The sequence below is a fragment of the Eumetopias jubatus genome, unplaced genomic scaffold (genome assembly GCF_037043125.1).
Source record: "Eumetopias jubatus isolate StellerSeaLion01/CBP00866 unplaced genomic scaffold, mEumJub1_p1.0 scaffold_2, whole genome shotgun sequence".
NCBI lineage: Eukaryota > Metazoa > Chordata > Mammalia > Carnivora > Otariidae > Eumetopias > Eumetopias jubatus.
In genome coordinates, this window is record NW_028274808.1 from 140,476,925 (window position 1) to 140,499,174 (window position 22,250).

Here is a 22,250-nt window from a genome sequence, read left to right on the forward strand (position 1 = left end):
TTATTGCCAAATTACACTAAAAATTTTGAGAGGTAAATATATTTTCATGAAGTAAAATACTTCTGGTGTAAAAAAAAAAGCATAGTGCCTTTTAAGATTTGAAATGAGTGATCTGGTTTCTTTCTGTGATTTTTGTTTTGGTAGTTGGCTTTTTCAGAATCATTAATGTTGTTAACCTTTTTCATCCTTTTCAATTAACATTTCATATATATAATCATTTATTCACTAAATGTTTACTGAGCAGTTGCTTTGTGACAGGTGCTATGCTGGTCAAGATAGACATAAAGATAGACAAGACATGGTTCCTAATCCCACTCAGAGCTCTGGTCTAGTAGGAAAAGGTAATTGTATAAGAAAATCAAAATAAAATAGAGATGAGGGAGAGTGGAAGAGGGACAATAGAGTTAAAGGATTGACTGAGATAGGACAGTGGAAAGCAGTCATTATCAAACACAGAGAAAACATTTGTGTTTTTTGGAGGCTGTTGATGTAGTTGATTAAAGTAAGTCAAAGGTGAGAATGTCACGAATCTGCTTATTAAAATACATAAATGATCTTGTAGAAGCCTTTGTTATCTTGTGTGCACTGGATTTAGGAAACTGCATTTCCTACTCGAGGGTAGAGTGCCACAGCACACTCAGAAATCTGTCTCCTTTTGAGTGCTGGCTGAGTAGCTAGATGATTACAGGCATATTTAATTGTTATCCTGAGGAAAAGAGGGAATCATATTTTTGACCCAGAAAGGCAAATACAGAGGAATCTCCAACAGAAGACTGAAATGTGTAAAATCTGGTAGAGGTTGAGTCCCATGGTTAATAATTTGGGTTTGATACATTAGATAAGGAATCATCTACTTAGAGGATAAGCATATACTATTTTCCAGTATTGCCCCCTTTTTATTACCAGTTATCACAAAGCCAGTTACATGTTTTTATTGATAAAGGCATATTACTAGCATGTTATGTTAAGTAAATGAATTAAGTGAATTTAAAAGATACCTGGCGTACTTTTTCTCATTTATTTGTACCCAATTTCCTGTCTTTTCGCTGAATTTTTATTTATTCCCTGAGATAGTCTCATTTTGGCTAATAATGGATAGGCCTGCAGTATTTGAGGTTAGAATATACTAAATTCTTCTATTTGGTTGGCGATTTTTTTTTTTTTTTTTTTTACGAATTTCAGACTAACAATAGATAATACTTTCATATACTGGTAGGCCTCTTATGGATTCTCTTGTTGAATTTTTAAAGCAACCTCAGAGCTAGGGGTAGAGCTATATTCTCATTTTTATACATGAGGAGACAAACGTACAGGGAGTAGTGTGGCTTCAGAGTCAGTGCTTTTAACCATGGTGCTAAACTGAATTTTAGGTTTCTTATTGAGCTTCTGGTATCACTTGTACCTCTTAAAAGGTTACCTTATTTGGAAAAATTGCCTTGAATTTGATGTTTGTTACCTATATTCATATACACATTTCCTTGAAACGTCATAATTGAAGAAAGAGTACTGGTAATATTGAGAGAAAACATCAAGTTCTTTTTCCGTTTGCCATTGTTTCTTCCCAAAGGAAGATAATATAATTTTTATCATCCCCATCACAGTTTGAGAGGAAAATCTAAAATGCCTTGATAATTTACTAGAGGTAGTTAAGATTTTGAACTAACAATTATAACTAATATCTAGGAAACTCTCAAACACTTCTAAAAATTGATGCTTGAATTAAGTGAATACAAAGGAAATAGTTAGGTGCATCATTTGGTTTTCTTCCATATGTCAACTCTTTTTGCCTGAATAGTAGCATGAATCCAGTAGTAGATGAATACTTTGAGTATATATATTCTTTTGTGAGCAGTATCAAATACTTGTTGATGTTGTATGAGCTAACTATCCAGTGCCAAACTATTTGAAATTTAACACAAAGTATACTACCATGCCTTTATTCTATTCTTTCCTCAGATTGGAGAGATAATACAGTGCAAAGAAAAGAATTGTGAAGCCAGGTGGTTCTCCTGCTTACATAGCTATATAATCTTGAATGAGTCACTTACCCTTTCTGGGCTTATTTCCTCATCTGTATTTATTTGTGCGTTACCATCTAAGATAATTTCTTTTTGTAGTTAATAAAGCTGACAAAGTCAAAGGGTAGCTGTAGGAAGAGTACTTCAAGTCTCATTCTCAAAGTCTCATTCTTCTAAAACCAGAGTATCTCATAATTCCTAATCTTCACTGATGACAGTTTTTCATGGAAAATGGTGGTACAGAGTAGGTAACCATAAATAGAAACTATAATAATTACTGTTTTTAGCAAAATGCTGTGATAAAAATTTCTTATCCATTGTGATGAAAGGATAGGATATTGCTTAGTAAAGACTAGGACATAGATTACCAATTTTCAGAGAACTGGAATACAGTAAAATAATCCCTTGCATCATACTCACTGTAGTTTAATCTTCGGGGCTTCAGAAGGTACTTCAAGATTTGGCAGGACCTTTTGGCCATCATTACGACACTTTTTGGGTAGTTAGATGCATGGAGTTACCAGAAAATAGAAATTTCGATTCATAAAATGCTAGAAGTCAGCTTTTGCTTTGTCCTTTATCTCAGTAACTATCACTATATTCAGTGCAGAGATTTTATAAGATACGTGTATGTATTTTTTTGTTGTGTGTGTATGGAAAGACTTACTATAGATAAGTTTTTTAGGTTCAGAAATTTAAATTTCCTTTTGCCATATTTTGTCCTGTAGACTTAGCAGTTAGTAGAAGTAGGCTTGGATCCAGATACACAATTTGAAGAAATTGAAAATGGAGAAAAATGGAGATGAAACAAGGCCTAGATACTAGACTTACTTGCTTCTCCTGAAGTTAAAGTTCTGATCTGATCATGACATCCGGTGAAAAAGGGAAAGATGAGACAGTGTTAGAACAGATGACCATTACACTGTGGAGAAGCAGTCTCTTCCAATAGAATTTAGAACTAGGTTGTCATGGTTCTCAGTCTTTGCTGTATTGTCTCTGCTTTCTAACCTGCTTCTAGTCTCAGATTTACCAGGTAAGGCCAAGTCTTCGCTTTTCCTTCCTATGTTATTACAGTAGTTTTGTGCTTGAGAGAGGGCATCCAGAGGTTATAGTATCATTCCAAAAGGACCTGATGTGGTAATTCCTTCTCACTGGTTTCTCAGATACTGATTTCCTGTGTCATCGGTGGTGGTTGCATTTAGAATTTGTCTGTGTGATTTTTAAAAAACAGATTGTGATTTTTGGTTTCTGTTGTTCACTTTCCCATAAATTTAATCTGGAACATAAAATTACTGCTTTGTGCCACAAATGGCACAATATAGATAGTAATAACTTTCACCTAATTTGAGAGGTTTCCTCTGGGGCTAAAATGATTAAGAATGTAAAAGTGGTTTCAGTGGTTCAAAGAGTTGTACAAAGATAGGCAGGACAGTGCATATCTACTTTTCTTCCTAATTTATCCCAGTGTCTAAGCTTACCTTTTTTAGCAAGTTCTTTTCTGGCACTCCCATGATTATTTAAAGGGACCCAAGAACACATAGCATCTTACCCTAAATATACAGTAAAAACTTCTGTTTGGTTTAGGTTTAAGAGTGCTGGAATATGACCCAGAAAGGGTCATAGTTTACTTTTGTGTGCTTATATTCTTTTCTTGACTATGTACCTTTTGTTCTTTTGGCTTGTAAATGAATTCAGGGAGGGAATATTACTCAAGTCTTATATATTGTTTCACTTGCTCATAGTTGGCATTCACTGTCCTCTCTGCCATTGATTTAATCACATCACAGCCCATAAAATTACTTTAGATCCAAGCTAGTAAGAAATTGAGTTATCTCATTGTTCTATTTGCAGGCTGTATTTGAAACATTCAACCTAATAATCTTCCTCAAATCATGTAAGAAGGGTGGGGTCTTTGTTTTTTGATTATAGCATATATGATCTCTCTATGCCCATTTGACTTTCTATAAAATAAGACTTTTCACAAAGATAAAAAGAATTCTTAGACTAAAATAAAAAAATAGCATGAGGATTAATACAGCATCTGTGTACTCGATATAGAATAGGAATAATAAAATGAAATAGAGACAAGTTATAAGATTTTACATATTAACCAAGGATTGATGGTTTGGATTAGTGAATGGAAAGTAACATAAACCAGTATGTTTTATTCAAAACTAACATCTAATAGAAAGAATGAGGAAGAGATCTCTGTATGTCAGAATGTCACCTATAGGTAAATCTGTGAGACAGAAAGTCAAAGCAGAGTGGAGTGTGTTTGGTTATGTGTAGGAGGGGAAATTAAGAAATAGTATTGATCAGGTAGTATGAAAAGAATATGGATAATTATTTCTTACTGTACTATAAATGTATTATAAATACCGTATAAAATAAACACAAAAACCAGACAAAGTGTGGGAGACTACAGCTATCTGCACTAATGCTGGAAATTTTCTTAAGGCAGAGCACCTGAAAAGTTCTTACCTATAAGAAGCCTATCTTGCTTTTGCTTAATTCTCACTGTAAAGAAGGAACTTTCTTTGGTTCCTTAGTTCTCAACTATCTCTTTGGTTCTTCAACTCTTGGTGAAGGGGCACCTGGGTGGTGCATTTGGATAAGCATACAGCTCTTGGTTTCAGCTCAGGTTGTGCTATCAGGGTTGTGAGACGAAGCCCTGCGTCAGACTCCACATTCAGCTCGAAGTCTGCTTAGGACACTCTCTCCCTGTGCCCCTGCCCACGCCCCACCCCCCCATATGTGCGCTCTCTAATAAATAAATCTGGAAAAAAAAAACCAAACTATTGGTGAAGCTGAAATGATAAAATTTGAGAGTGTGACCCTGTCCTCTTTAGTATTTGTAAGGGCCAAGGAAGGGAGTGTTAGTTATAAGGATGTATATACTCTGTTTAGGAAAACTGCATTCATTTTTCTGAACTGTTTGAAACCACAGATATTAAAAAGCTGATATTTGAAGTTGTAAAAGTCAAAAGTGAGGCAATACAATCATTAATTATACCAATTAGGAAGAAAGTTGAAGGGGTAGGTGGAAGAATTAATAAACTGAATAATTGTTCAGGATTCATTTATAAATGAAGAAAAGTCAGTAACTAGGCATGTGTTTTAAAAAGAAGTTGACTGAACCTGTGATCTTTGCCAAGAAGACTAAGAAGCAGAGGCTTGGTGAAAATGCTAAGAAGGGTATTTTAAATACCATGCACTTAAGGGATATACCCATTGTGGATTGTGTAATCACTAATTGAGGATCAAGGTATAAAACAGCTGTACAACTTCTGTTTTGCTTTCATGATGAGAATTTTGTTCAAAGTGGAAAGACTAATAAAGTAAGACCAGGTGAAGAGGAGACTGGTAAGGCAAGAGAGTCACTAAACTGCCTGAACTAGTTAGGTTTCCAAATCAAGATAATTATATCACATGGTACTAAAAGATCCTGTGAAAGTATGATTGCAGAACTGGCATGGGTAATCTGTTATGAATGTTGCAGTGTAGGAGAAGTTCTAGGATATTGAAGATGAACAAATCACCTCATTTTTCGAAAAGATAAGGTAGTTCGGTGTTCCTTTGTGGAAGGGAACAGGGAAGAAATAGAATTGGGCATAGAGAACAGAGTTGTTCTGTTCTGTCAGCCTGACAGCCTCAGCAGATCCTACCTGTAGCTTTGGAGCTGAAATGGCCTGTGAGAGTTAACCCAGGAGGAGGGACCAACATCCCTAAACTTTGATGTTTTGTTTTTGATCTATAACTGGATGTAGGCCACTCCTAGAAGTACTTGACCTTGGGTGATGTAGCTATCTGCAGCTGGAGCAATTCCTGAATGATTGATGAGGAATCTGGGTAGTGTGTTTCCATATTCACCCCTTGCAAGTTTTTTTGCAAATTTTAGGACTAATATGTATGAATTCAGTACCTATCACAAGTCTTGATACAAAGTAGATCCTCAGTAATGGGCAGCATGGTGTTTTTATTATTGGTTCTGTCCTGTTGAGAATTTTGATTATTTCAGAAAAGACCAATCTATACACATAAGATTTATGAAATTCAAAAGCTGGAAGGGATATTCAATCTTCTGGGAAAAAAGAATGAAATTTCAGTGTCCTTAATCAGGAAATTCTCTGACATCAGCAGTAGCAACTTTTCTCTAGATAGGTCTAGGTCTCCTGAGTCAAGATAAACAAAAATAAACTATTGGGACTACATCAAAATAAAATGCTTTTGCACAGCAAAGGAAATAATCAACAGAACTAAAAGGCAAACTACAGAATGAGGAAAGGTATTTGCAAATTACATATCCAATAAAGGGTTAGTACCCAAAATATATAAAGAACTTATACAACTCCACACCCAAAACACAAATAATCCAATTAAAAAATGGGTGGAAGACATGAACAGACATTTCTCAACGAAGACATACAGATGGCCAATAGGCACATGAAAAGTTGCTCATCATCACTTATCAGGGAAATGACAGTTAAAACTACAATGAGATATCACCTCACACCTGTCAGAATGGCTAAAATCAACAACACAAGAAACAACAGGTGTTGGCGAGGATGTGGAGAAAAAGGAACCTTTGTGCATTGTTGGTGGGAATGCAAACTGGTCCAGCCACTCTGGAAAATGGTATAGAGTTTCCTCAGAAAGTTAAAAATAGAACTATCCTACGATCCAGCAGTTGCACTAGTGGATGTTTACCTAAAGGATACAAAAACCCTAATTCAAAGGGATGCATGCACCCTATGTTTATAGAAGCATTATTTACAATAGTCAAGATAGGGAAGCAGCCCAAGTGTCCATTGATCGAAGGAATGGATAAAGGTGTGTGTGTGTGTGTGATGGAATATTATTTAACCATGAAAAAGAACGAAATCTTGTCATTTGCAACGACATGGATAGAGCTAGAGAGCATAATGCTAAGTGAAGTAAGTCCGAGAAAGACAAATACCATATGATTTCACTCATGTGGAATTTAAGAAACAAAACAAATAAGCAAAGGGGGGATAAAGAGAGACAAACCAAGAAACAGACTCTTAACTGTGGAGAAGAAACCGATGGTTACCAGAGGGGAGGTGAATTGGGGGATGGGTGAAATAGGGGAAGGGGATTATGAGTACGCTTAACCTTGATGAGCACTGAGTAACGTGTAGAATTGTTGAATCACTATATCCTACACCTGAAACTAATACAAAATTGTGTATTAACTAACTGTAATTAAAATAAAAATTAAAAAAGTGCCTGTAATATGTGAGTGGGTGAACTAATGAACAGAAACTCATGAAATGATACTCAACAGAAATAAAGTGTGCTGCACTTAGATTATTAAAGGAAGTGAAAGAGGGAGCGATAAAATCATTTGATAGTACAGAAAAATATTTGTATGTAGAAATGTTCATAATGGCATTAGTTATAATAGCTCAAATCAGAACTAATTTAAATGTCTACCACAGAATATTAAATAAATTATGGTGAATCTCTAGAATGGACTGTAATACAATCATAAATATTGATTTTGAATAATACTTAATTTTATAAGTGCTCATACCTTATAGAATGTTTATTAATAAACCAAAATATAAAATTATAGACTATTATAATTGTATAGAAATATTCGTATGCAAATTCATGGGGAAAAGTCTGGGGGAAATACATTGACTTAGTGGGGATATTTGGTTGCAGGTAACTTTAAATTTTCTTTATATTTTTACTTATTCCCAAATCTGAACAATATGTTTATTGTACGATCGTTTTTTTCCACTTGTTTGTTTTTAAGCATCTATGAAATGCAGGACTGGTTTAAGAGTGAAAAAGTCCAGGAAATTTTAGTTACATCTTGGTTCTTATTTGGCTTATAATTAATATGGCTTTCCCTAAAGTGCAGTTTCAGTCTTTATTAACAAAAATACAGTCTAAAATGAAGAAAGCACTAGTTCTTTTATGCCCAGTTCTAAGTACTGTAGCTTTGGGTAAACTTGAGTTGTTCAAATGAACAAACGTCTCACACCATATATCATATAAAGAAATGGCCATTTCTTTTCTTAGGAAAGATGTGTTGGGATTATTTAAAGGGAATTAAGGAGGGCACGTACTGCATGGAGCACTGGGTGTTACACAAAAACAGTGAATCATGGATCACTACATCAAAAACTAATGATGTACTGTATGATGACTAACATAACATAATAAAATAAAAAAATTAAAATAACAGTGTCAGGTAGAAGAGATACTAGGTTTTATTTATGAAGAAAGGTACAGGGAAACAAATTTGAGTTAAGGAAGACATTTCTAATTATTAGATGCCCCCCTCCCTCACAATGGCCTGACTTTGGTAGAAGTAAAAATATTACTTATTAAGCAGGATTTTTACACTTTCCTACAACATTCCTGTAAATAAGCCTTAAGAGTTCTGTAAATATTTAGAAGGTATTTTAAAAGGTAAATATAAATAATTAAACTGTAATTTTAAAATAACATATTCACTCAAATGTTTCAAATACCAAATTTTAACACTTTGGAAATTAATAACATGTTTTGGAGGTGCTGCTTAGTTGACTTGTTTTTGTGCAGACCTCTGAATCAAGTTTTTGCCTGCTTGCTTAGGTTTTCTGAGTTCAAGGTCAGTTATTTATCAATTGTATCTCTGTGTCTCTGTGAATCAGGATTTTTATTAATACTCTATAACCAAAACAAAAATACAGAAATAAACTGGATGCAGAGATGGATATTAGATTATAATCATCTGTACCCTCTGATTTAAAGTTTTTATATTCATCAAAACAGATTCATTGTTTTCAGTGATTGATTTATTCAAACATAATACTACTTAAATTTGTTTTATGTGCAGGAATCTTACCAGAAATTGTTGAAAAAGTTGTCTACTGCTTAGATGTTTGGAAAAGTCTGATATGGAGGATGGTCAAGTCTACCTATAGAACATATTTTGAATCTTCCTTCTTTATTTCTCTTGCCTTAGCCCAAGCCATCATCATCTGTCATTCATACAACCTCAAAAACTTTATTTGGTCTCACAGTTTCCACTTTAGCTCCTGTTACCCGTTCTCTCCACCAAGCAGCTGGAGTGATCTTAAAACATATAAAGTAATATGTTCTTACTTAGAACCTTCCGTTGTCCCTTTCGTCTCTAACATCATTTCATACCCTTCCATTCTTTTCTGTCCCATAAATGTGCAAAGGTCTTCGCTGCCTCAGGATCTTCTTCCTTTATCTGGAATGTTCTTAATCCCATTCTTCACCTTGGTAACTCCTCATCCTTTATGTTTCAGTTTAAATGTCACCACCTTAAAGTAGAGGGTGAAAACTATGCCCCTTTTTATCACTCTGGGTTAGAAATAAGCATTTGACCTGACCTTTTATACTTCTCAGTGCAAGAGAACTTTAGAATTGGGGCAGGGAGAGGAGTATGGTTTCATCTAGCAGTGTCCTGCAGCATAGTAAGATTTTCGTCCATATTTATAAAGATATGAGGGCATGCTTCTGTTTCAAAGTAGGAGGAAGATGGGATGGAAGCCTGTTAAAAGAACAAAGGTGTCTTCTCTCCACCTAATACTTAGTGAAAAGTAGTATATTTAGTTAGTTTTGACCATTTATAAGTATTTTATAAATCAGTAAAACTAGGCTGAAAGAGGTTAAATGGCTTGACCCAAAACAGTATGACTTTGTCATATGTATGTTATCAGTATGACTATGTCAGTGCTAGGCTGAATTCTGTTAAGTCCTATAAATCTACAATACTTAATTTGGAAGTAAAGTAAGAAAATACTATCCATGCAGAAACTGTAGTCACATGGAGAGCCATTTTTCACCTTACAGAAGTTGTTTCCCTGAAGCCTTACATACATGTAACGCCGCTTTTTAGTAAAGGCCAGGTGGAAAAATTGCCTTCTCCTTAGTTGAGATAAGGGTGTGACACATCTCTTGATGCGGTAAGAATAAAACTGCAAACAGGGTAGGTAGATTTTATTCTGTTCTTTGTCTGCTGACTCAGTTAAGGTTGTGTTCACCTTTAAATACCAGAAAGTTCTAACAGTAACTTAAAGAAATGGGAGAAGGACAGTGTTCTCACACAAGTCCAGATGTGGCAGTCCAGAACTGGTTCAGCCGCTTCCCCGACCCTAGTGGGTTGGTTTTGCCCTCCTGCTTCTTACCACAGGGATAAAGCCATAAAAGCGCAAAGGGATATATATGCAGCCTTTGCTAGGTGGCACTTCTAAGAAAGTTTTTAATCACACTTCTTATGTCTCACTGGCCAGAACTGATCGCATGTCCCCTTGTAGATGGAAAATGACTGGGGAGACAGTGAATAGTGTCTGTGTCTTGTGCTCCCTCATTTAATGTCTTTTAGCATGATAGTCCAAGTACCTAATACCATACTAATAATGCATTGTACCTTTTAGATTTACATTGGTGCAAAAGCATACAGTGGAATTCAACCAAGTGGCAATGGCTAATTCAGATGGATCCGAAGCTATGCTGAACAGAGTGATGACAAAAGATAATATTGGTGTCGCTGTGGTATTAGAGGTCCACAAAGAACTATTTGGAACAGGTGAGTGCAGTTTAAAATATTCTTACTAAAAATAAACACCATCTCATGCTTTCTCATCTCAAGCGTACAGACTCTTGCCTTATTTATTGCACAATTATTTTTTTTTGTCTTTGAGGAAAGTTAGGGGGATGGGCAGGAAAATAGCACTAACTATGTAAACCATCATATATATATTTAGGGATATTACTTACCAGGTAATCTGTGAAAAAGGAAAGCCTTTGATATGCCATTATTTCAGAAAGGTTATTTGAAGTAGGAAATGCTTTAGTTAGGCCGAATTTGGAAGTTAACGATGAGTTGGTTCTCTTTCTAGCCATATTTTTAGCTTCCTGAGTGTGAAATCTTTTGTCTTTAAGGTTAAGTACTTGGCAAGTTTCTCTACTTTTTTTGTTAGATCTCAGTCATTGTCAGGATAAGAGCGGGATCTTTTATCTACCTGGTACTTAGCTTTTGCATTTTAGATTATTTATAGCGTCCTTCAAAGTCAAACTCATTATGTACTTTGCATATCCAGACCTTTTTTTCCCCTTTGTCCTGCCTGCCTTTGAGCATTTCATTGTTTACTTAACTAGTATATTTTAGGCAAGAGCAAGGAGAAGATGCTAAGACTACATTAGGGCTTTATTTTTAAACTTTTTTTCTGTTCTTACTGTAGAAGAAAAGATGTTTGCCTTGAGTATTGATTTGAATTATTCAGACCATGCCTATCTGTCAATCCTCTCCTTTTCTGTTATTAATTTTATCTATCATCACATAATCTTTGATATGATATTTTAAATTTCTTCTTCTTTTTTGATCTTTCCATTTTTACCTACTTTTATGTCCTTTCCAGTCTTACTTTTTTCAAAAGTTAGGTACCTCTTTTTCTGGTAACATGAAAATTGAATTTCCTTTGGAATTTTTTTCTTCTTTTAATTTTCAGAAAAGCAATTAGAAATTATACAGCAGATACACATAGCACATTTTGAAATACGTCTCTTATTCCTACAAGAGGAATTTAATATTATAGAAGGTGCTGGTGGCCCTGTTGTTTTTAATAGTTCTTAATATTTAATATAGTGAACATTTAATGTACAGCCAGAAGTGACACCGTAAAATTTCTAGGAAAAGAGTGGAGCATAGAGAATTTTGTCTATAAGATTTTATCTTGTCAAATTACTTTAAAAATGACTTTCTATATTTATAAATCATATATCCAATAAGGGTTAATATCCAAAATATATAAACAACTCATAAAGCTCAATAGCAAGAAAAATGAACATTAAAATATGGGCAGAGTGTCTGAATAGACATTTTTCCGGAGAAGACAGAGATGGCCAACAAGCACATGAAAAGATGCTCAGCATCACTAATCATTGGGAAATGGAAATCAGAGCCACAATGAGATACCACCTCATACCTGTTAATATGGCTATTATCAAAAGGACAAGAAATAAGTCTTGGTGAGGCTGTGGAGAAAAGAGAACCCTTGCACACTGTAGGTGGGAATGCAAACTGGTGCAACCACTATGGAAAACAATATGGAGGTTCCACAAAAAATTAAAAACAGAAATACCATATGATCTAGCCATTCCACTTCTGGGTATTTATCCAAAGAAAATGAAAATACTAACTTGAAAAGAGATATACACCCCCATGTGTATTACATCATTATTTACAGTAGCCACCACATGGAAGCAGCCTAAATGTCCATCAGCAGATGAATGGTTAAAGAAAAAGTAGTATATATACACAAAGAAATACTATTTGGCTATAAAAAAGAGTATCTACTATTTGCAGTGACATGGATGGACCTTGAGGGCATTATGTTAGATGGAATTAGTCAGAGAAAGAGAAATATTGTATAACCTCACTTATTTGTGGAATCTAAAAAACAAATGAACAGAGACAACAAAACCAAAATCGTAGATACAGAGATTATAGAATTGCCAGAGGGGAGAGGGATTGGGGAGTGAGCAAAAAGAATGAAGTGGATCAAGAGGTACAAACTTCTACTTATAAATAAGTCATGGGGGTATAATGTACAGCATGAGGGCAGTAGTCATATTGTAAAATGTACTTGAAAGTTGCTGAGAGAGTAAATTCCAAGAGTTAACTTTATATGGTGACAGATGGTAACTAGACTTACTGTAGTGATCATTTTGCAATGTATATAAATATTGAATCATTATGTTGTACATCTGAAAGCAATAATGTTATGTCAATTATGCCTCAATAGAATTTTTTATTTTATTTTTTTAAGATTTATTGATTTGTCAGAGAGAAAGAGAGCACAAACAGGGGGAGTGGCAGGCAGGGGGAGAGGGAAAAGCAGGCTCCCTGCTGAGCAAGGAGCCTGATGCAGGACTCGATCCCAGGACCCTGGGATCATGACCTGAGCCAAAGGCAGATGCTTACCCAACTGAGCCACCCAGGCATCTCTCAGTAGAATTTTTTAAAAATGACTACTCCTGTCACATATAGCAGACACTTCAGTTACTTGTTTTTATATTCAACATTGAAGATAATTATATCTTAGTAAGGTGGAAGGAAACATTATCAAAATAGTAGACTTAAAAAATTGTCTTTTCTGCAGAGTTTATATTTTCAATAGAAAAATTTAAAACATTTCTATAGAGGTTTTTTTGGTAGTTTTAAGATTTTATTTAATTTCCATTTAACATACAATGTAATATTAGTTTCAGGTATAGAATTTAGTGATTCATCACTTACGTACAACATTCAAGTGCCCTCCGTAATCCCCATCACCAATTTAGCACATCTCCACCCCCCACTCCACCCCTAGCAACCCTCAGTGTGTTCTCTATAGTTCAGAGTCTGTTTTCTGGTTTGCCTCTCTTTCCCCCACCCCCCCCATATTCATCCATTTTTTTCCCTTAATTCCACATATGAGTGAAATCATATAGTATTTGTTTTTCTCTTATTTCACGTGGCATATACTCTCAGACTTCATCCATGTCATTGCAAATGGCAAGATTTCATTCTTTTTTGATGGCTGAATAATATTCCTGTGTGTGTGTGTGTGTGTGTGTGTGTGTGTGTGTGTGTGTGTGTGTACGTACACAGACCACATCTTCTTTATCCATTCATCAATAGGTGGACATTTGGGCTCTTCCTATAATTTGGCTATTGTAGATAATGCTGCTATAAACATTGGGGTGCATGTATCCTTTAGAAGCAGTATTTTTGTATCCTTTGAGTAAATACCTCATAGTGCAATTGCTGGATCATAGGGTAGTTCTATAGAAATTCTAGTAGAAAAATGAATTGTGCATGTTTACTAATATTGCAATAGTACAAAAGTGTATAAAATAAAAAGTTCCTTATTCATACTCCCTAGGAGTAGCTCTTGCTAATTTCTTTACTCATTACTAACAGAGACTGTATGTGTAGTTTTATTTAAAAGGCCTCATACCATGCACATTGAGCTTTATGTTTTAAATATTTTATGGATGTCTTTCTCTGTACCTGTTAACCAAATTTAATTTTCACAATTTCTAATGTATTATCTATCTTGTTTTCCATTTTGAAAGTTAATACTTTGTTAATACTTATTTTGACAAAATTTATAAAACAGAATTTTAGGGGGAAGAAAGAACCTTACACATTTTCTAGTTGAATATCTCACTTTCCAAATGAACCTGAGTACCAAGAAAGTTAAGTGACTGTCCCAACACCAAAATAAACAGTAAAAAAGCCAGGTCTAAAACCCATGTGTCCAGGTTTTGAGAGCACACTATTCCCTGTGTCACCTTTTAAAAATAATTTTATTTGGGTGTTTGGTATGAATTTGTTTTGGTAGGAAACTTCCTTCCTTACTTAATTTGTATAAGTTAATATAGTGTTACTGCCTTTTATTGATCCATCACTGATGTGCTCAGGAAATGCAAGGTGAATGAGCACTGGGCAGTGGGAAGAATTTAAATTAAGGTTTAGGTCACTCAAATAACTGAAAACCTGCCTCACTAAGTAATTGTGATCTTTATATGACAGAGATATTTAAAGTGCTTGTTGACACTAAGAACTCAGCAAATCAAGGTACTATAATCAAATGTTAATTACATCATGATATAATTCTTAACTTGGGCATATAGAGCAGAAGTCGACAAACTCTTTCTGTAAAGGGCCAGATAGTTAATATTTTAGTCTCTGTGGGCCACATTCAGTCTCTGTCACAGTCTTTCAAAGAAATTTTTGTAGACTCCTTTAAAAATGTAAAATGAGGCTTAGCTCATACAGGCTGTACAGAAACAGGTGGTGGGCCAGATTTAGCCTGTGGCTAAAAGTTTGTCTACCCTGATCTAGAGGAGTAATTCCCGTGTTGGGATTATCAGAATCTTAGCACTTTAGTGTCTAAGAACTATATTACGAGATAAAAGGGAAGATACAAATTAATGGAAAAAAAAATAAAGGGCTATGGGTTTTTGGGAGAAAACCTTAAGATAATTGCTTTTTTGATCCAAAAAGCATAATCTTACCCTCTTTTTATAATGTTTAAATTTAGGTATGAAGCCTATTCATGCTGCAGACAAACAGCTGCTTATAGTGGCAAATGCCCACATGCATTGGGACCCAGAGTATTCTGATGTGAAACTCATCCAGACCATGATGTTTGTCTCAGAGGTTAAAAACATTCTGGAGAAAGCCTCCAGTAGGCCTGGCAGCCCAACTGCAGATCCTAATTCCATCCCGCTGGTGCTATGTGCAGATCTTAACTCATTGCCAGATTCAGGTATTTATAACATCATTTCCTCATTGCTTTCAGTTTTTGCTTTAACTTCTAGTTGAGGGGCTAGCTAACTCCCAACTTTTGGGTGGAGAATTTCTCTGCTAAATTAAGGGAGTGTATTAGTATGAATCCAGGGATAATAGGACATGGGATAATTGAGAGTTTAGTAAAGAAGCTATTTCCAAAAATGTGTACAGGGTTAAGGGACACAAAATAATGGGTGATGCAGTACTCTACTACGAAGGGAATTAGGGACCCTTTACCACACCTATACCTAAAGGTTTGAAAATGGTGGGAACTGTTAGCAGAACTTGGAAAAAGTAGTTATAAGGAGAGGGTTATGTAGGGGGAGTGAAGGCTTGGAGTTAATTGATGCTATTAATCTCTGGCATCAACAAAGTGGGAGTCTCACTCTGCTCTCCTGCCGGTGCTGCCCATTGACCAAATCCAACTAGAAGAGAGAGTGGGAGGGAGGTTGCCGTTGATGCAAGTAAAAATCAGCCTTCTGAGGCACAGAGTGCAATGGAGAAGAGGCAGCCAGGAAATACTCAGCACGGGTAGTTTAATAAGGTTGGCAACTTTTCAGTGAATTCATTAAATGATCAATGAATACTGATAATTTGGTGCAGAAGACTGATCTGTATTCTCCTTGGATTTGACATTACTTCTTGAACTCCACTAAACTATTTTATGTCCTAACTTACATTATTTTAGATCTCTGTAAAAATTAATTCTGCATTTTAGACGTTAAAGTTCAAATGTAAAAACATATAAGTATTACTGTTTTGCTATTACTGAAGCATATTCTACTTTTTTTATATTTTCAATAAGCTATTTTAAATTGTTTAAAATAATCTCTCAACAATAAATGTGAAATAACCCAAATACTTGCAGTTGGAAACTCGTAAGTCACAAATCTAGAAAATATCTTTACTTTTTCTACTTAATAAATAAATGCTGAAATCATCCTTTTACAAATACTTGTCTTCAGCCCCCAGCCCAGTTGGCACCTTACCCATGTCTTCCTTTCTTGGTCCTTTTTTTTTGAGTTGAAATGCTCTCAAGTACAAGTTTCTCCCATTTCATTTTTTTTTAAGCCTGTGAGCTGTCATTTGACAGCACAGCCTGGTGAGCTGATTATGGAGCCAGACTGTCAGGGTTGGATCCTGGTTCTACCACTTACAAGTGCACTCTCCAAGTTCCTCATTTTTAAATAAGGGGATAATAATTTCATCCACCATATAAAGTTGTTTGTGAGGTTTAAGTGTATAAAGCACTTGAGACAGTGCCTAGTGTGTAGTAAATGCTAGATAAGTGGTAGTTGCTTTTCACCTGTTCACAGTACTGATAACTGTGCTCATCACTCAACTCATGATATGTTGCTGTCATTCCTGATCACAGATAGAGATGGTGAACAGTGTTCACTGATCATCATCAGAAGGGTTGTGATATATTTTCATGTTTGCCTGTTAAATGGAAGCAATGTATTTTTTGAATGCTTCTACTCTTTTTAGCTTTTTATACATATCTAATGTTTTTGACCAAGTAGCATATAATGTCCCTTATAGTATGAGCCTGAAAGAACCTCACTGTAGTTCAAAATAAAGAATATTTTCTACCTAACCTAGACATCAAAGTGTTGAAGATGCAAAATCTATTTTTGTTGTAAATGACTTTTTATTATGTATGCTATATTTTACATATTCCCAAAGTTGTTAATTGACTGCATAGAATAGTGAAATACTAATGAGACATAGTGGTTTAGGATAATATTCTAAAAGCTTTCAGGGTTAAGACCTTGGTGAATGCCACCGTGGGCTCAGGGAATCATCTTTAGCTTGAAGTATCATTAAGAAAACTGAAGATATTTCTGGATGATCCTGATACTTTGTTCCTAAATAGGCAAATACCCTTCAGTTTGATTTAACCATATGAAATTGTTGGTGTTTGGTGTTTTGTTTTGTTTTGTTTTTATTTTTTATTTTATTTTATTTTTTTTTAAGATTTTATTTATTTGAGAGAGAGTGAATGAGAGATAGAGAGCACGAGAGGGAAGAGGGTCAGAGGGAGAAGCAGACTCCCCGCTGAGCAGGGAGCCCGATGCGGGACTCGATCCCGGGACTCCAGGATCATGACCTGAGCCGAAGGCAGTCGCTTAACCAACTGAGCCACCCAGGCACCCTTGTTTTGTTTTTAAACAGTGACAACCACAAAAAGACAATTGCATATGGCTCAACCTAATTAAACCACTCCAAACCTGGTATATCCACCTGACAATGAAATTTTGGTCATAAAGTCTTATATAAGGTCTAAATGCTACATGGTAGTGTTTCTTCCTTCTTTATTCTACTAGGTGTCGTGGAATATTTGAGCAATGGAGGAGTAGCTGACAACCATAAAGACTTCAAGGAACTAAGGTACAATGAGTGTCTTATGAACTTCAGCTGCAATGGGAAGAATGGAAGCTCAGAAGGGAGAATCACACATGGCTTCCAACTGAAGAGCGCCTATGAAAATAACTTGATGCCTTACACCAATTACACCTTTGATTTCAAAGTGAGTGACAGCCTTGGGGCTGATAGAGAAATTACTTCAAATATAAACATAGGACAAGAAAGATATATTTTTATAATGCTTACTTGTATAATCTTCAAGCATTTTTAGATTCTCAAAATGTCTTGACTAAGTATGCTTCTAAATGTCAGGAGATTTGTTAGCTTTGCTTTTTGTTATTATTGATTAGAGAATTTTTTAAAACCCTCATATTTCCACATTTCAGGTAATACTGATAAATAGCAAAAACTTCCAAAATGCTTACTGTGTGCCAGGCACTGTTGAAAACACTTTATATTTATTAATGTAGTTAATCTTCACTTGTCCATACCATCTCTAACTTTCAGTAAGGATCTAAGTAATAAGTAACCTGATACGGGTATATGGGTAAGTTCACCTTGAATGAATTTACATAATATTGTCTCAGAATTTTCTTTGTACTATTGATGTCTTATTTATCTTTAAATTTTCTAAGTTTCTTTGGGAGATGGTTGTACTTAGGGTCTATTTTGTATATATATAAATATATATCCATGTAGTCAAATTAATATATTCCCAGGCAGTGGAACATTCCAGCTTAATAAAAGGAAAAAGATATTTTTTCAAAATAAAAAAATTTAGAGGACCCACTGTTTAAGATAAATTGTTCTTTAGAAAGATTGAATGTAGTGGTTTTCTGTAGGTAAGATTGCTTTCCCTTTGCCAATTATCTGATCAGTTAGCTCCTCCATTGTACTTCTGACTTTCTGGTATTTCAGGCATCTATACTAAAATCTTACACTATCTTGAAAAAATGCAGATTTTAGAAAGTGATATGATGTAAGAAGCCTAGAGGGAATATAATAAAAATACCAAAGGAAGTTTTCAAAACGGGCCCTTCACATCTCCAATAACCCTTTTATATTTTCAGTGCTTGTTAGCCCCTTTCTAAGGAACAAATAGGAGGAAGAAGGGAAATTTGTGTGATGTTATCAGTCAACTTTCGTGATCATGAAGTGGAGGAAAAAATTGCGTAGAATAAATTGAATCTAATTTTAGTATTTTTGCTGTTAGAGTAGATAATACTATCCCTAGTGATAGTTCGTTTTATTCAGATCACTCAAACACAGTAATGTGCTGGTAGATATTTAATAACCAGCTTCCTGAGAAAAAGCAACGCTAACTTGCGGTGTTTGCTGATTTCTGTGTGTAAGTATTCCCAATGTGGTAGATTTCAAGCTCCCAACATAGTACCATTGAATTCAGAGTAGAGATGAGGCACTTAAGAAAGCAGGTACCAGCCGACTGTAGCACAGCACTGCTGTCGTGCAGCCTTAGAGGAAAACCTTTAGACTTCATGATGCACCGTTTACTGTAGGTTAATTCCTATCCTTGTGACTGTAGTGGTATGTAATACATCTCTGCCAGCACAACCCAGAAAATCTAAATTAAAGTTCCCTAAAAAATAAGTTATTGTTGTTTTAGTATGGGTGTGGTTAAAAAGACCAAATCATTTCTACCTCAACTAGGCTTTGATAAATGTTATTTTTCCTTGTCCATCAGTGGAAATTGGAGAAACAAAATTGGGAATATTAATCTGAGCCATCTTTTTTAACAGTCTGAACGGTTTTAAAATCCTTTGTTGATATTGAATCAAAAATCTTACTGAACCATTTACATTGTCCAAAGAAGTACAGGTAAAGAACCAAAAGGGCATGACTCAGTGTGTGGTGATTGTGTATGTAGGATAGGGTGAGACAGAAGGACAGAGCTATAGATCCATGAGAGACAGGCGTATGGGGAGATAAATATACTGGCTGGCCCGGTCGATTGGGGGGTGGAAAGACAGGGCGCCCAGAGAATAAACTAGGGGCATATGTAACAACAGAGAATGAAGCCTTTAGTCCACATAACAGTGACTGTTTTCAGTTTTATGTAAAGCATTTTATGCCATCCCGTTATTGAAGTCAGTCAGTAAAAGAAGGATAGGTAATATCAAATATAAAAATGTCATGTAATTAGCATTACATACAGATCTAAATACAGTGTTCTGCCATTGCATCAGTAGAGTTTTAAGTTTTATTCACTTGGCTTAGCATTTGTTTACCTTCTTGGTCCTTGAATAATTTAGAAATGTAGAAAAGTGATATTTAGAATTCAGATTCCCTTAATCTAGAACTGATTTGGAAGATACCAAAGGGTGGGTAAGCAGGAGAATTACTTGTAGACCAGGTGTCTTCAGGATAGCTAACAGAATATGGGCTGTAGACTGTGTGACTTATAAATAACAGAAATTCATTGCTCACAGTTCTATAGGCTGGAAGTGTAAGGTCAGGGTACCAGCATGGTTGGGTTCAGATGAGGGCCCTCTTCCGGGTTGCAGACAGTCACATGGCAAAGAGTCAGAGCTCTCGGGGGTCTCTCTTTATAGAGCACTAATCCCATTCTTGAGAATGCTACCTTGATGACCTCATTACCTCCCCAAAGCCCCACCTCCTAATTCCATCATGTTAGGGGTTAAGATTTCAGCATGTGAACTTTGGGGGGACAGAAACCTTCAGACCGTAATACCGGATACCTTGAATTAACAGCTTAATTCAGACTTTTCACTGCAGCTGCTCCCCCCTGCCCCACCAGTCTAAGGGTGTGCCTGAGCCAGTTAGTGAAGAGAGGAAGGACTCCTCCTGTTTTGTCAAGAAGTAAATCTTTCTCTTTTACATTATGAAATTTATAGTATATAATTTTCTTAACATTCTTTTATAAGACAAAACTTAGCATAATGCCAGCTCATAAACTATTTTCATTATTTTTACTTTTTTTCAAATACAGTTCCTATAGAATTATTGTAGAATTTCCTAATTATATAAAGACTATTTTCCCACAGTGTAGCTTTTTAAAAAGTTTGAATCAAAACAAGGTTAGGAATCATTAGTCTAATAACCTACTTTGTGGATATGACAGTATATAAATGTAAATACATACGTACAGATATTTGGGTGAGTTCGTAGATATGTCCTTGCTGAGGGTTTTAATAAGAGCTTTTACTCTGGATGTTTCACACTAAGAAAATAGTTAACAAGTGATGCCTCCAATTAAATACATCTTACTTTCTAGAATGTTTAACATCTTCTTGGGGCCTGTGTTTGCAAAGGATTCTGTAAGTCTCACAGCTCATGTGCATAATGGCACTCTAATAAAGTGATACAGGAAGTTTATTCACCCTAAGTAACAGAGTATTTCACTTGTGTTTTGTTTACTTTATAGTTGAAGCAAAGGGTGGTCTCATAAAGGCAGATAAATCCACCCTGACCCTTGTTAACACTTTTCCTAAAATGTCACTGTAAAACTGGGCATTAGCAAAAATGAAAGGATAATACCTTGTACTAATATCATTTCTTAACTATTTGGACTTGGAATATTAATGGCAGAAAGTCCTTTCTTGGATTCAAGTAGGGTACCCTATTTGTGGCAAGGTTAAGGTTTCTAAATGTTGAATGAGGCCTTCTTCCTGATTAACATAACACAATAAAATAAAATTAAAAAAAAATCTTGTTATTTTGGTCTTGGTCATGTCAAAACCAACAAACTTGAGATAATTATTTCCAAATTTCATAATATACATTTTTTTCATTAAAAATTTTTCTTTTTTTTTAAGTAGCCCATTTCATTGTGATAATATTTAAAATATTACTGGAACTCATTATGTGTAGCATTTCTAAATAGATACTTCCAGATCTGGAAATGTTTCTCCACACTTGGGCTCAGGCTTTCTTGACATGGATAGGAAGAAATTTGACTTTCTCCCCTCCTCCCGTTTTTAAGTAGGCTCCATGCCCAGTGCTGAACCTAATGCAGGACTTGAACTCATGACCCCAAGATCAAGACCCTGAGATTAAGACCTGAGCTGAAATCAGGAGTTGGGTGTGTGTGTGTGTGTGTGTGTGTGTGTGTGTGTGTGTGTGTGTGTGTATCCCTGCTGAATATTTTTTTGCTAAGCAATCCAGAATTTACAGTGTACCAGAATTTGTGAAAATGAGAACACATTGTGAAAAAGAACACATTAGAAAAATTAACTGTGTGTAGTATTTTGTGTGTATGTAGCATATCTGAGAAAACTGAACTAGAATTGGCAAATCTGAAAACATGCTTTACCATGGCTTCATTCAGGTGTGTTTGGTTATCTTGATGTGCAAATAATTGAAAATAATGCCAGTTAACATTAAAAAGTTAATTTGAGCCATACCTTTTCATTACGCATTTATATAAAAACAGCTTGTTGTAACTGATACAGTGTAGTTCCCATAATGTTTATACTGATGTATTAGATTTCACTAACCTAAGCAAGCCATTTTTAAAAGATGCCTAGACATAATTTGGTGTGTTTAGCTTCTCACTT

The 22,250-nt window shown here is 35.3% G+C and overlaps 1 protein-coding gene across 2 annotated transcripts in view; it reads left to right on the forward strand.

The window, feature by feature from the left end:
• The window catches only part of CNOT6L (CCR4-NOT transcription complex subunit 6 like), a 105,374-nt gene that overhangs the window by 75,482 nt on the left and 7,642 nt on the right, over positions 1–22,250 (forward strand). For both annotated transcript variants that reach the window (XM_028100535.2, XM_028100533.2), the window contains exons 9-11: positions 10,442–10,593; positions 15,098–15,325; positions 17,676–17,878. In XM_028100535.2, the coding sequence (XP_027956336.1) occupies positions 10,442–10,593; positions 15,098–15,325; positions 17,676–17,878 (583 nt within the window). The remainder of the gene's footprint in view (positions 1–10,441; positions 10,594–15,097; positions 15,326–17,675; positions 17,879–22,250) is intronic.